The following is a 12,093-nucleotide window of genomic DNA, read 5'->3' as shown; positions in this document are numbered from 1 at the left end:
CGGGCCGCCCTACAGTCAGCCGAGCTGGAAGCGCGTGACATCTTCTCGGACGCGGCCGAAGCGTACGGTGAGATCGAGGGCATTCTCGGGAAGTTCGAGCACTGGCGGGATCATGATATGCCCGCGTATCGAGATGCCTACGTTAGCCTGTGTCTACCGAAGATTGTCGGACCGCTGATCCGGTTACAGCACATCACGTGGAATCCACTGGTCCCAGCGGGGCTGGACTCCAATGCGGCCGGTGGCGGTGGAGGCGCCACTGTGTCCGACTTCGAGCACGAAGAGTGGTTCCGTGCGGTGGCCCTGTACGGTTGTCGATCGGATAGTCCAAGTGAAGCCGAGCTGAATGACGATCCCGACGTACGGCTGCTACCGACGATCGTTGAGAAGATCTTCCTGCCCAAGCTGACGGCCCTGTGCGAACAGTACTGGGATCCACTGTCGACGACACAAACGCTCCGTCTTGTGCGTTTGCTGAAGCGCCTCGTCCGGGATTATCCGTCGCTTCGGCTTACCTGCAAACCGCTGCGCGCCCTCTTCCAGGCGATACTGGACAAATTGAAGCAGTCCGTCGACAACGATGTCTTCATTCCGATCTTCCCCAAGCAGTAAGTGTACCATAGCAGGGGAATTGCGTGACGTTCCCTTCTAACGATTCTCTTTTTCCCATACAGAGCCCAGGAAGCGAAATCGTCCTTCTTCCAGCGACAGTTCTGCAGCGGGTTGAAGCTGTTCCGCAACATCACCAGCTGGCAGGGCATACTGGCCGACGGTGCGCTCAAGGAGCTCGCCATCGGTTCACTGCTGAATCGCTACCTGCTGAACGGTATGCGTGTCTGCACCGCACCGGACGCCATCGGGAAGGCGTCCACGATCGTCTATACGTTGCCACGCGTATGGCTTGCGGCCGGTTCACCGGTCGTCCAAAGCATGGACCAGTTCGTGACCATGCTGCGCCACCTGGAATCTCAGCTCGAACCGGCGGCAGCGATAAATGGGTAAGAAACCGTCGCGATCACGTGACCAAACGGAATCCTCGACTCCAAACGAGTAATTCTCATCAAACGCCAATCTCACCCGCTTCTCATTCCCAGGGAACTGATCGAGCAAATACGAAAGATATTGAGCAGCCTGCACGTACTGTCGGCGTAAAGTAAGTGATCGCGCCGATCGCACGCAGCCCCCCCCCCCGCGACTCCGTTTTCGACATTTTTCCAGCGTTTTTTAATGAATCGTCGTTTGTATGCCAATGTAACAAAAAAAAAAAAAGAAACCCTTCGCCGAGCAATAAATGCATAAAGCTTTGGAGCAGCATCAAGTCTGATCGCATTCGATCGATCGATTGACCGAATGTCCGAAAATCCCTGGCCCATACCTCGGCCGGGATACTCCCCCAAGAAATGGTGGTTGATTGTTTCTAATTGGTTCTTCGCGACGGGCCACGATCGATGATGTCATCCGATGTTTCAAGGTCTTCTTACTGCGATCTCTTGCCGGCCGTCTCGGTACCGAAGTGTGTCTTTATCGTTGGAATGGAATGGAAGGAATGCAACGTTCTAAAAATAGACTCGGCCACTTTCTTTGCTTATCCTCTTTGGTTCGCTTTGACAAAATCAAATTCTCGATGATTGATATTGACGATTGGCGTCGTTGCCTTCTACAATCGATTCATCGGGGGTCCTCGATCAAGGCAGGCCACTGCCGCCGCTCGACCATTTTGGAGCTCTTCACAAACGTGATTCCCGGAGGATATACGTCGCTGGCTGACGAGACCCTGCCGAAGTCCCTGCTCGCCTCTTATCAGCTGCTGCCTCGTAGCGGCACTCGCAACCGAGAAACGATCAGTAACGATCGGTCCGGCGGTCGGTCAAGACCACCTCATCATATAGTGCTCCTTCGTTCCGACTTCATCGTCGTCGTCGTGGTGATCGTGCTGGTGATGATCTCTGATCGTCGGCAGAGCATCCATCACAAACGGAAAGCGTGCGCACGCGGAGGCACCGGCAGCGTGGTGGTGTGCATCGATCGATCGGTTAAATGATTCCGAGCCGATGTGGAGTGCAAGCGATCGTTGACAATTTAAATTGATAAACCCTAGCTGTCGTACAGCAGCGAGCCGGCCAGCGCCGAACAGATCAGATCGCTTCGGGAGCATAATAAAATCGTGCCGAGCGATGCCTGACCGTCAGTGAGACCGCGACCGTCCGGCAGTGCTGCTCGTGATCTTCCTGATCCCGGGAAATGGGCGCACATGAGTGAACTGACCGAGAGAAAGAGAGAGAGAGAGAGAGTGGCCATCTTTTATCCGTGGAATCAGTGATCAAGCTAGAGATTGTGAAGTGCACCAACTGATGTACACAGAAGCACGACGATTCAGTTCTTTGTATCTTGGAGGCTGCAAAAGATTCAACTGTCCTTTGGTATCTTGTGGTGGTGATTGTGCCCGGGAAGAGGCAAAACTCTGCCTGCTCCAAAGTGTTGTAAGAGCCTGCTCTGTGAAGTGTAGTGACAACGAGCCTGCTCTGCAAAGTGCTGCAAGCCAACATGGCGCACGGAATCCGACGGTTTCCGGTGATCGTGTCCGGTTAGTTTAAGGGCGACCATAATCACGGTTCCCACTTCTATCTGTATCGTTCCGTTCGTTTTACTCCGGCTTCCGGAGTTGGCTCTGGGTGGCGAGATAACTCAAGGCCCGAAACAACTACAGACAGAGGAGTCAAATCAAAAGAAGAAGATGAGTTCCAGAAGTCACGTTTCAAGTGCAGAGCAGAACGCCGCAGAACGTCTTCCTTTCCCAAATGGTTTGGGCTTATCGGTGGGCCAAGATCGTCGGCCCGGCGGCGCCCACGGATTCGTGGAAGTGCACTTTCTGCAACATAACATCTGCCGCTTCGTACTGATGATGATAAGAAATTCACGGGACGTCGGGGAGAGCCGGCCACCGGCCGGTTGTTCGCTGATCCTCGATTAGCCTTTCCAGCACGCCGCACATGACCTTATGGCGGCTTAATTGACGGCAGTCTGGCTGCTGAAGCGAGAAAGAGAGGGAAAGAGATCCCACTGGACGCCAAGAGATAAGCCATTGACGAGGGCGAGGGAAAAGGTCGGCCAAGTGGCGATCGAGTCAGAATGGAATACGTTAGCACGCGTTTTCACTATCGTACTGACTCCTGAATCGTCCACGGGGGGTACATCCGATGGAATCTCGGCCATTTCTGACGATGCGTCACCGATGGACCGACTTCGGGCGGGCTTATCTCGCACGGCTTCATTCAGCTGTTCAGTAGCTGCTCGTCCAGGACAGGAATTGCCGTGACGTTGTGCGATTGTAAACCTGTCCTGGGAGGGGCTGTACTTAAGGGTCAAGGGCCTTGACCCCCCGAACCACGAGAACCTGGTGTTACTCTGTTTAATACGGGACACCCACTATGTTTTGCGTCGTTGCAGTTCTGCTATGCACTTTGCTGGCTGTCGATCGAAGATGCGAAGCGTTCGATATGTTTCCACCGAACCACGACATCCGGTATCGGCTGGAGACGGATGTGACACTCGTACCGGACGTACATGCCACCGATAACTACATCTGGTACCTGAACGGCTACCTAAGGGTGCACCGTTACGATGCCAAGAATTTGGCCGCCGCGGTAAGTTACCTGCATGCCTGGTGTCCACTCCAATTTTAAGCTTATGTTTTCAGACTTGGAGAGGCAATAGGTTATTGAGGTATAGTGTATGACGTGTTTTCTTTAATTTGCTTACCATAACTGTTCAGTTTCTTATTCTAAAAGCTGTTTTCTTTGATAAAGATAATGGCTAATCATCTTAAACAATCCACGTATTTTTTGCTAACTCCTAACCGCTATCCAACTACTAGCAGAGTTCAGATACGATTAAACCCAGATTCTTACAGCAAAAGGTTACTAAGAATTAGAGCGTTGCTAAGGTCTACAATGTCTCTCTGTCTATTAATGTGACCAAGTACTTAGTAGCCACTGCCTGCAAAGATATCAGCATCTGATTGTCCGCATAATATTCCAAATGTAAGTCTTGGAGTCTGCACCAGACTAATTGCCATTCACTGACTACCATAAATGAAAGGCAATTTACATAATACTTCAGTGCAGTTCAAAAGATGAAAATTAGATGCAGAACAAGGACGTGAACCTCTGGTGAGAAAAACATCAGTCCTCGCCGTATTCTTAAATGGCACGGACCAGACATCCCATGTGGTAGTGGGTCAACGAATGATCAACAGAGTACCATGAATCCCTAATTCAGTGTATAAAAAGATCGGCCAGCATCTCGCTGCCCCAGACGTGCATTTCCAATGCAAAAACCGTTTGCAGACAACGACATTTCGGATTGTTGATGTTCTGGTCCTGGTCTGGAACGAATTGTACTTACAGATCGAGCTGGACCGCCACCATATCCCGCAGAGCGAGGAGGGCGATGTATCGGCACTGCTAGAACCGTTTCGCATAGCGATCGCCAACGATACGGTGCTGAGCGTGCAGTTCAAACTGAACGAACCGATCTGGTCGGCGAACATCAAGCGCGCCCTGGCGTCACTCTTGCAGGCCCACGGGGACGGCCCCGGGGCGTACGTCGTCGACGAGCAGGGCATCTTCGGTAGCTGCCCGACCGAGTACTTTGTCGTAAACAAGTCGAACGTATACGAAATCTCCAAAACATACGGCATGGACCGGTGTACGATCTACCGCGGAGCGATCTATCTAACACGCAGTAACATACCCCAGAACCACTGCATCTCGAACAAACAACCACAGGCCATCACATCGCGTATCGCGAACTACAAGCTACGCAAGCTGGAACCCTACCGCTACATGCTAACCGAGCTCGATGGAACGATGCGAACGAACATCCGAACACTGGAATCGTACTACCCGCAGTTCCTTTACTCACGCGTCGTCCTACGCTACGAGAGCCACCAGGTGTTGGCAGTGGACGAGCAAGTAGGCACCAGTCGCCCGGTGGTAGATATCGTGACCGGCATGTCACTGCTCTTCAGTCCGATCCTCTTCGACAGTCCGGATCTGGAGGCAACGGGAGGCCGCAGTCCGAAATCGAAGGAACGTCTGATCAAGCGTACCGCTCGGTTGCTAAACGCGATGGCCGACAACCTGGAGACGGTTGATAACAAGCTGAACGAACCGTACGATGAGACGGTGTCGGAGATTATTCGGCTGATGGGTACGATGGAGCTTGAGACGCTGAAGCAATTGTACGAGGAAATCGACCTGGGAACGTCGTATCGGCAGGAGACGGCCAGGAACATCTTTCTCGAGATCATACCACGGACCGGTACGACCTCGACCATATTGTTGACCCGCGATCTGATCATGAACAAACAGGTGAACCCAATGACGGCGGTGCAGTTGTTGATCTCGCTGCCGTTTTATATGGCCGAACCATCGCAGGAGCTGGTGAAGGAGTGCGAGGTGTTCTTGGAGGTCGGTGCTGATCGACCCGACATCAAGCATGCGGCGGTTCTTAGCTATGCCACCATGATCTACAATACGTTTGTCGCCGGCAAACTGACGGCGGACACGTTCGAAAAGTACGTCAAGATGTACTTCGATCTCTTTCTGAGTGAGTATCCAGAGGATGGCCAAACCGTTCTGTAAGCAGGTATTCCAGACTAACGCCTTGGATCTGGTTTCCATCTTCAGACAGCTTCGAGTACGAGCAGCAGATGTTGTACCTGCAGGGGCTGGGCAACCTGCAGCTGGAGAATGTGGCCGAGTATCTGGATCCAATCATACGCGCCGATTATCCGCAGAATACCGACATCCGGTTCCTGGCCATGCTCGCTCTGCTTCCGACGGCGCATCTACGTCCGAATCAGGTCTACGAGACGTACTGGCCAATCTTTCATGCCCGTACCAGCCCTCTGCAGTTGCGTGTGGCCGCCTTTACGATGCTGCTGTTCTCCAATCCAACACCTGGCCGGTTACTCGGTCTATACAGCGTCATCAAGACGGAAAACGATCCGCACATGATCAACTTCTACCGTACGACGGTGCTCAGCATCTCAGAGACGACCTATCCCTGCTATCAGCATCTGTAAGCGTTTGTTTCTTTCGCTCTTCCGTTTGAAGATCGTACTCATAGATCCCTAACACCCCCTAAAGGAAGCTACTGTTGGCGTACATGACGCGTCAGCTACCGGAAGCCCCGGTCGCGAAGTACTGGGTAACGGGGAACTATCTGTTCGACTACCGTGACCGCAAGTTCCACATTGGTTCGATGCTGCAAACCATGCTAATCGGTAGCCACCAGACGGATCTGCCGATGATAGCATCCCTAAAGTTCGACACGGAAGCGCTAGGTCGGTTCACGGGACAGCTTGGGGTAAGTAGCACTGTTCCTCGCTGCTGACAGACTCGTTGCGATCGCTCTAATTCCTCTTTTATGCTTCACATAAGCTTTACATTAAGGCTCGCGGACTGAGTGATGCGGTAATCAACCGGTTGACTACGTTCAACTCGAGCCGCCTTAAACTGGACCGGCTCAGCAGCATCCTGCGGGCGATGAAGCTGTCCACCATCAGTCCGACACCGTTGCACTTTGAGTTTATCGTGCAGTTCGAGGGTAAAGCCGTGCTGTGCTACCACCTTAACCAGACCACCTTCCACAACCTCACCGATGGTAACAGTAAGTACTGCCTTGTCCGTGTGTCCTCTCGGCGCGTGTCTAACTCCTCGCTCACCCTGTTCGCCTGCAGTCATCAATCGCATCAATCTACTGCGCGATAGCCACGTCAACATGCAGATCGTCCGACGTCCGTTCATGATCAAGTACGCGCTGCCGACGCTGATCGGTACGCCGGCCGACATTCTGATCGAGAACACGGTCCTGGCGACGATCCGGGGCAATACGACGCAGCAGACGATGCTGATGGATAAGGTGGCGCGCAGTAACCAGGTCGACATACGGTACTCATCGTATGCGGTTGTCAAAATCCGGAGCTACAATCCGATCGACGATGTCGAGTATTCGACGATCCGGGAGCAGGGTTTCCTCGTCTATCTACCGGTGAACAATGAGATCGTTTGGGACATTGGCGGCAAATCGATTAGCTACAGTTTTTACCGGCCCGAGAACCTTACATCGGGTATTTCGCTGAAGAGTCGAACACGGAACACACCGGACCATGGGAGCGGTGACCCGGTGACATCGGTACCGGTGAATCGATCGAGAACTCCGCTGATACCGGTCATCGATCCGAGCGAGGAGGATATTGCCAAGTATGGGTACGATCTCGATGACCTCGGCATTCAGCTGCTGGCCAGAGTGCATCAGGATTACACGAAGGATAATGTACTGTTTATGCTGGAGACGGACATCCTGGATAATGCGAAGGTGCTGACGAAGGGTCCATTTTCGCTGGTCAACAATGTGCTGCGCATCATCAGCTTGATCCAGCTGAATACGATCCATATCGGACGGGACAAACACCTGACGCTGCTGATCTCGAACGATCAGAAGACGCTACTGCAAGGGACGCTCAAGTGGGATACGCAGAACTACTCCAAGCAACCGACAGTGCCAGAGAACGAGGTGCTCCGGGTTAACCTCATCCTGGCGCACACCATTCCGAAGCCGGTGCCGGGCAGTCGGGACGAGGTGAAGGTGCTGCACAAGTGGGACATCGTGTCGCAGTACACCAACTTCAAGTGTGACCAGGCGGCCCGCATCTTCTTCTCACTCACGCGTCACGAGTGGAACAGCACCAACTGGAAGGTAAGGGGTGTAGAAAGACACGGACAGCGGATCGATCGATCGATCGATCGACGCTTCGGGGCTTTCAATTGAATTAAACTCAATCAGTGTTGGGTCAATATTTTGCGCACCATCCGGGAACCGCAGCGCGCTCTGACGCTGTGTTTCTCGGTCTAGCACATTCGCACAACAACATGACCTTTTGGTTGAGGAGGGGTGGATACACAGACAACACGGGCATGGCACCAACCGGAAACGGGCGTGCGTTTTTTTGCGGTGGAACAGCGAATGAACTTTTTATTTTCTCTTGGTGCATATAACACGAGCCTTAACGTGTGCTAAAGAGCTGCTAGAAGTGCGGTTCGGTTACTACTAGCTGACAAAGGTACTGCTTGATCTAGAGCTAGAGCTGAGCGCTCTTCTACTGACAATTAAATGATTGTTTTTCTTGTGGAATTGAGATTGTGGTCGGATTGCGCCAGAATTACTCAGCCGGTTCTTCCGCTGCCGGCGCTTCTTCCGTTGTCTCTTGTGGTGCTTCGTCTTCGGCTGCTGCCGGCTCCTCCTCGGTCGCCGCCGTCACAACTTCCTCAGCAGCAGCAAGTTCCTTCTCCACCTCGATCAACGCCTTCACACCATCTACCAGTAGCTTGACTGTCTCGAACTCGGTTAACCCTAGCCGTCGCTTGTTCGAGATATCGAGCGCGTCGTCCTCGCAGTTCACAGATGTGTCACAGGCACCTTCCCCGTCGGTACTGCGCACCTCCAGCCCGTGCTCATTCACCAGCTCATCGAGGCGGGCACGATCGGCAGCCAGTTTCGGTAGCCGGATGTGTACCGAGGCCCGTATGCCGGTACCGAGATTGCTGGGACAATAGGACACGTAACCGAGCCGTTCATCGCGCAGTAGCGGTAGCTGCTTGGCGATCGCTTCGACGCCATCGATGAACCGTCGGTACACCTGGCCCACGTCCGAACCTGGCTGCATCGAGATGATCCGCAGGTGGTCCTCCTCGTTGATCCAGACGTGGAACGTCCGGGCCTCATTCAGGAAGAGCGCTCGACCGGTCGGATAGAAGCGGTATACCTGCGCAGCCTCCTGGAACCGATCGCCACCGCGGAACAGACAATGACAGTTGAGCAGCTCCTGCCGAAGATTCTCCTCGAGCGTTTCCAGTGAATGGAACTGACCACGCAGGTCTTCCGGTAGTTCCTGCTCCAGTGCGGTCCGAACACGATCACAGATTTGCTCGTACTGTTCTTCCTGCATGCGCGGATGGAAGGGATAACCCTCGAGGGATCGCGCACACCGAACCCTCGTCGACCTCACGTACTGACCCTCGGGATCGGGATTCTCCAGCTCCTCTACCGTACCCCAGGTCAGTTCGGGTTGTGTACTATCCCCTCCGAAACCACCGTGCAGTTCCGCGATGATTGGATCAAAGAGTCCCGCAAACAGTTTGTACGCTTCTGGATCGGCGGCGTACAGACCGATGCGGGAATCGAGCACGTTCAGTCCGGATTGAATGCAGTCGAGCAACGTCGAACGGTACACGGCTGTCTTCTGTTCCTTCAACTCATCTAGCAGCTCCCGGGTGAGATGTTTCTTGAGCAGAGAGTCCGCTGCCTGCAGCTCCTCGAAGCCGGCGTCAAGCGCCAGATTGTACTCGCTCGCCGAGGGTCGCACGTTCGCTTTAAGACCTCGTACTTCGCGCTCGAGCTGGCGGATACGGTCCCGGGCTTCGACCAGATCGTCCATAGCCTGTGCCACCTGCTCATCCGTGGGACAGTCTTCGCACAGGCACTGGCGCAGGAACTTGCAGGCATTCTCGGGCTTCTGCTCCTCCTGGTACAGCCGGATCAGGGCTTTGCTGAGGCAATCGATTGCACCGGCCGACTCGAGGTACTTCCGGAACGCTTCTCGCTTCTGCTCGAGCTGTATACGGGAGGAAAAGAAGAAGGGAGAACCCTCGATTAGGTGACAGTCAGGTGGTTCGTGGAAAGGTTAAAGGTTGAAGGACTTACCGAAGCCATTTTCTTTGTCTTCCCACGGACACTTGCGTACTCTTCTGTCTTCTTTTAGGAGAATGTTCCTTGAGGGAGTGTTCGGGAGCTTCGACGACTCCGGATTCCTACGGATATGTGTGTATTGCAAGGTTTTTCGTTCGTGATTTAGACTATTACCCCTGTTTTCAGGTCCTTTCGATTTTCACTCGCGATTCTGTGTCACTGCCAATTTGGAAACAATTTGAATTCGGAACAGAGTTCGTCCTTTAACACGCACCTCACTTTTTCGTGTGCTTTCCGTTCGCTGGTTCCACGCTGAATGGTGCGCTCGTTCGTCAGCAATGTGTACTACGATGGTTGCATTTGGTGGGCGCAGTGGTAGATTGATGGAAACGACTCCACGTTCGCGGGGCTCGATTGAAGTAACCTCAGTAGACGTGGGGATGGCTGTCGCATGCAACCAAACAAACGCATCACCATGGAAACGCTCTAGTGTGTAGACGTGTAGAGCTGTGGCCTACACACAGCTTATAGTCAAGGACAAACATGCAAATACCGCAGCGCAACAGCTCGGATGACCCGTCCTGGAATGTCCTGGAATGCCCTTTCGCATGTTTTTCATGCAACCTACACACAGACACATAGTAGTTATCCTGCCAATACACTTGTCTCTTTGCCATCCCCCCAGATGTGCTTCTCGGCCGACTATCGACCGCTGGTGTTTCTGGAACGGCCCTTCACCCTGACCGGTGAGGTCGTGTTCGGTGAGACGAAGGTCCCGAAGCAATGCCCAAAGGAGCCCCGGATTGCGTTCAACGTTTCGTACCACCTGCCGGAGGATGTGGAGCAGCGATACCGGGCAATCGAACCGAACGATCGCACCTGTCCGAAGGAGATCCTGCGCCTAACACCACCACCGTTCTCCAGCGAATGCCAGGCCTACCGCTTCACGAACCTGACCACCGTTACCGGACTCGATGCGCATCTTCAATTTACCAAGGTTCGTGTCTGCCGGATCTTCTCAAGTTCGCACTCTATCTCTCTTCCTCTCTTTCTGTCGCTCTCTCTCTCTGTGCCTTAGCTACCGTCCTGGATCGATATGTTGCTGCACCGGTTGGACCATGCCGTATCGGCGATTGTACCGGGGCGCGTGCAAACCCTTAACTTGACCGACCACATCGATGTGCAGGCCCGCGTTCTGCAGGATACGAACGATTCCATCATCCAGGTGAACGGTGCCCAGATCAAGCTGCCGGCCCGGCTATACCACAACGTCAAGCTGCACCATTCCTACACCTCTCGCATCGAGTACGGGTTCCTCAGTAAGCCCTCAGCTCCAGTGTCTTTTTTGAGCATTGAAGTTTGACCCCTAGTATTGCTACCTCCCGTTTTTCAGGCGTTTGTAGCTTGGTGCACAATAGGGTGACCACGTTTAACGATCGAGCGGTCCATCTCACGGACACGGTGCGCGATGAGTATCGGGTGCGTGATAGCTTTCTGCTAACGGCCGACTGCTCCGTTGCACCGAAGCTGGCCATCTTCGTGCTGGACGAGGGTAAGGGCGTACAGATTTACACTGGTGGTAACTATCTGATCTACGAACCCGGTACGAATGCCACCGAGCCGGTCACGACGACGGTCAACATCAATGACGAGCAGCTGATCGATTTGCGCAACATCGTGTACCAGTACCCGCCGGACGATGAGTTCTACGATTTCCGAGTGTATATCGACCGGGAGGATGTGCTGGTGGTGGAGAACCAACTAAATGGGGCGGTGGTGCAGTACGGGCCGACGGGCATCATCAATCTGCTGCTACCGACCGTGCACAAGGGCCAGATGTGCGGTCTGTGCAGTGATCGCGAGTGAGTGCCGACCCTTCGCCCCTTCTCCCTAATAGCATGGATCCCTAATGGACTGCGCTACCACATCGTGGGCTTGGCCGATAGCTTTGGTTTGCATTCTCAGAGTAGGACTTTTCTAGTGGCAAAACGAATGAATAAAGTATATTTTCTCTAATCCACTCCAACTATTTGTTTGCGGTTCTCGTTGTTCGTTTCGTTCGGAGCTTTTTTTGTTGCAAACATTAACGCAAAGCGAGTGCCAAGTGTTTCGCGCATTCCGATTATATGATTTATTTCTTCAATCCCGTTTTTCTCTACATTAAATTAGCTCAGCACAATGCCCTGTTTGAACGCTGCTACCGCAATCGTAGTGTACATTGTTTTCATCCTCGTTTTTGCTGTACAAAAGAATAAACCCGCTTGCTGTGATGCAAAGATGGGAAAATGTTTGAAGCATCAAACTAATAATCTCTACCCGATCCGGCGATGGATCGACGAC

At 53.2% G+C, this 12,093-nt stretch overlaps 2 protein-coding genes across 4 annotated transcripts in view; both read left to right on the top strand.

Moving 5' to 3' along the window:
- The window catches only part of LOC125949008 (PAX3- and PAX7-binding protein 1), a 5,457-nt gene extending 4,147 nt beyond the window's left edge, over nucleotides 1–1,310 (top strand). For all 3 annotated transcript variants that reach the window (XM_049675669.1, XM_049675668.1, XM_049675670.1), the window contains exons 6-8: nucleotides 1–608; nucleotides 675–998; nucleotides 1,095–1,310. The exon at nucleotides 1–608 is cut by the window's left edge and continues 173 nt beyond it. In XM_049675669.1, the coding sequence (XP_049531626.1) occupies nucleotides 1–608; nucleotides 675–998; nucleotides 1,095–1,152 (990 nt within the window). In that variant the 3' untranslated portion in view covers nucleotides 1,153–1,310. The remainder of the gene's footprint in view (nucleotides 609–674; nucleotides 999–1,094) is intronic.
- Nucleotides 1,311–1,925: 615 nt separating this feature from the next.
- LOC125949065 (uncharacterized) lies at nucleotides 1,926–11,773 on the top strand. The gene is made up of 10 exons (XM_049675753.1): nucleotides 1,926–2,584; nucleotides 3,448–3,644; nucleotides 4,407–5,610; nucleotides 5,691–6,084; nucleotides 6,153–6,372; nucleotides 6,447–6,675; nucleotides 6,746–7,764; nucleotides 10,439–10,750; nucleotides 10,832–11,072; nucleotides 11,147–11,773. The coding sequence occupies exons 1-10, from the start codon at nucleotides 2,545–2,547 to the stop codon at nucleotides 11,617–11,619; spliced, it is 4,329 nt and encodes a 1,442-aa protein (XP_049531710.1). The 5' UTR covers nucleotides 1,926–2,544; the 3' UTR covers nucleotides 11,620–11,773.
- The last annotated feature ends 320 nt before the right edge of the window (nucleotides 11,774–12,093 follow it).

This window comes from Anopheles darlingi, chromosome 2 (genome assembly GCF_943734745.1).
Source record: "Anopheles darlingi chromosome 2, idAnoDarlMG_H_01, whole genome shotgun sequence".
Classification (NCBI taxonomy): Eukaryota; Metazoa; Arthropoda; class Insecta; order Diptera; family Culicidae; genus Anopheles; species Anopheles darlingi.
Note: the sequence above shows the minus strand (reverse complement) of the source record. Positions and strands in the feature narration are given on the sequence as shown.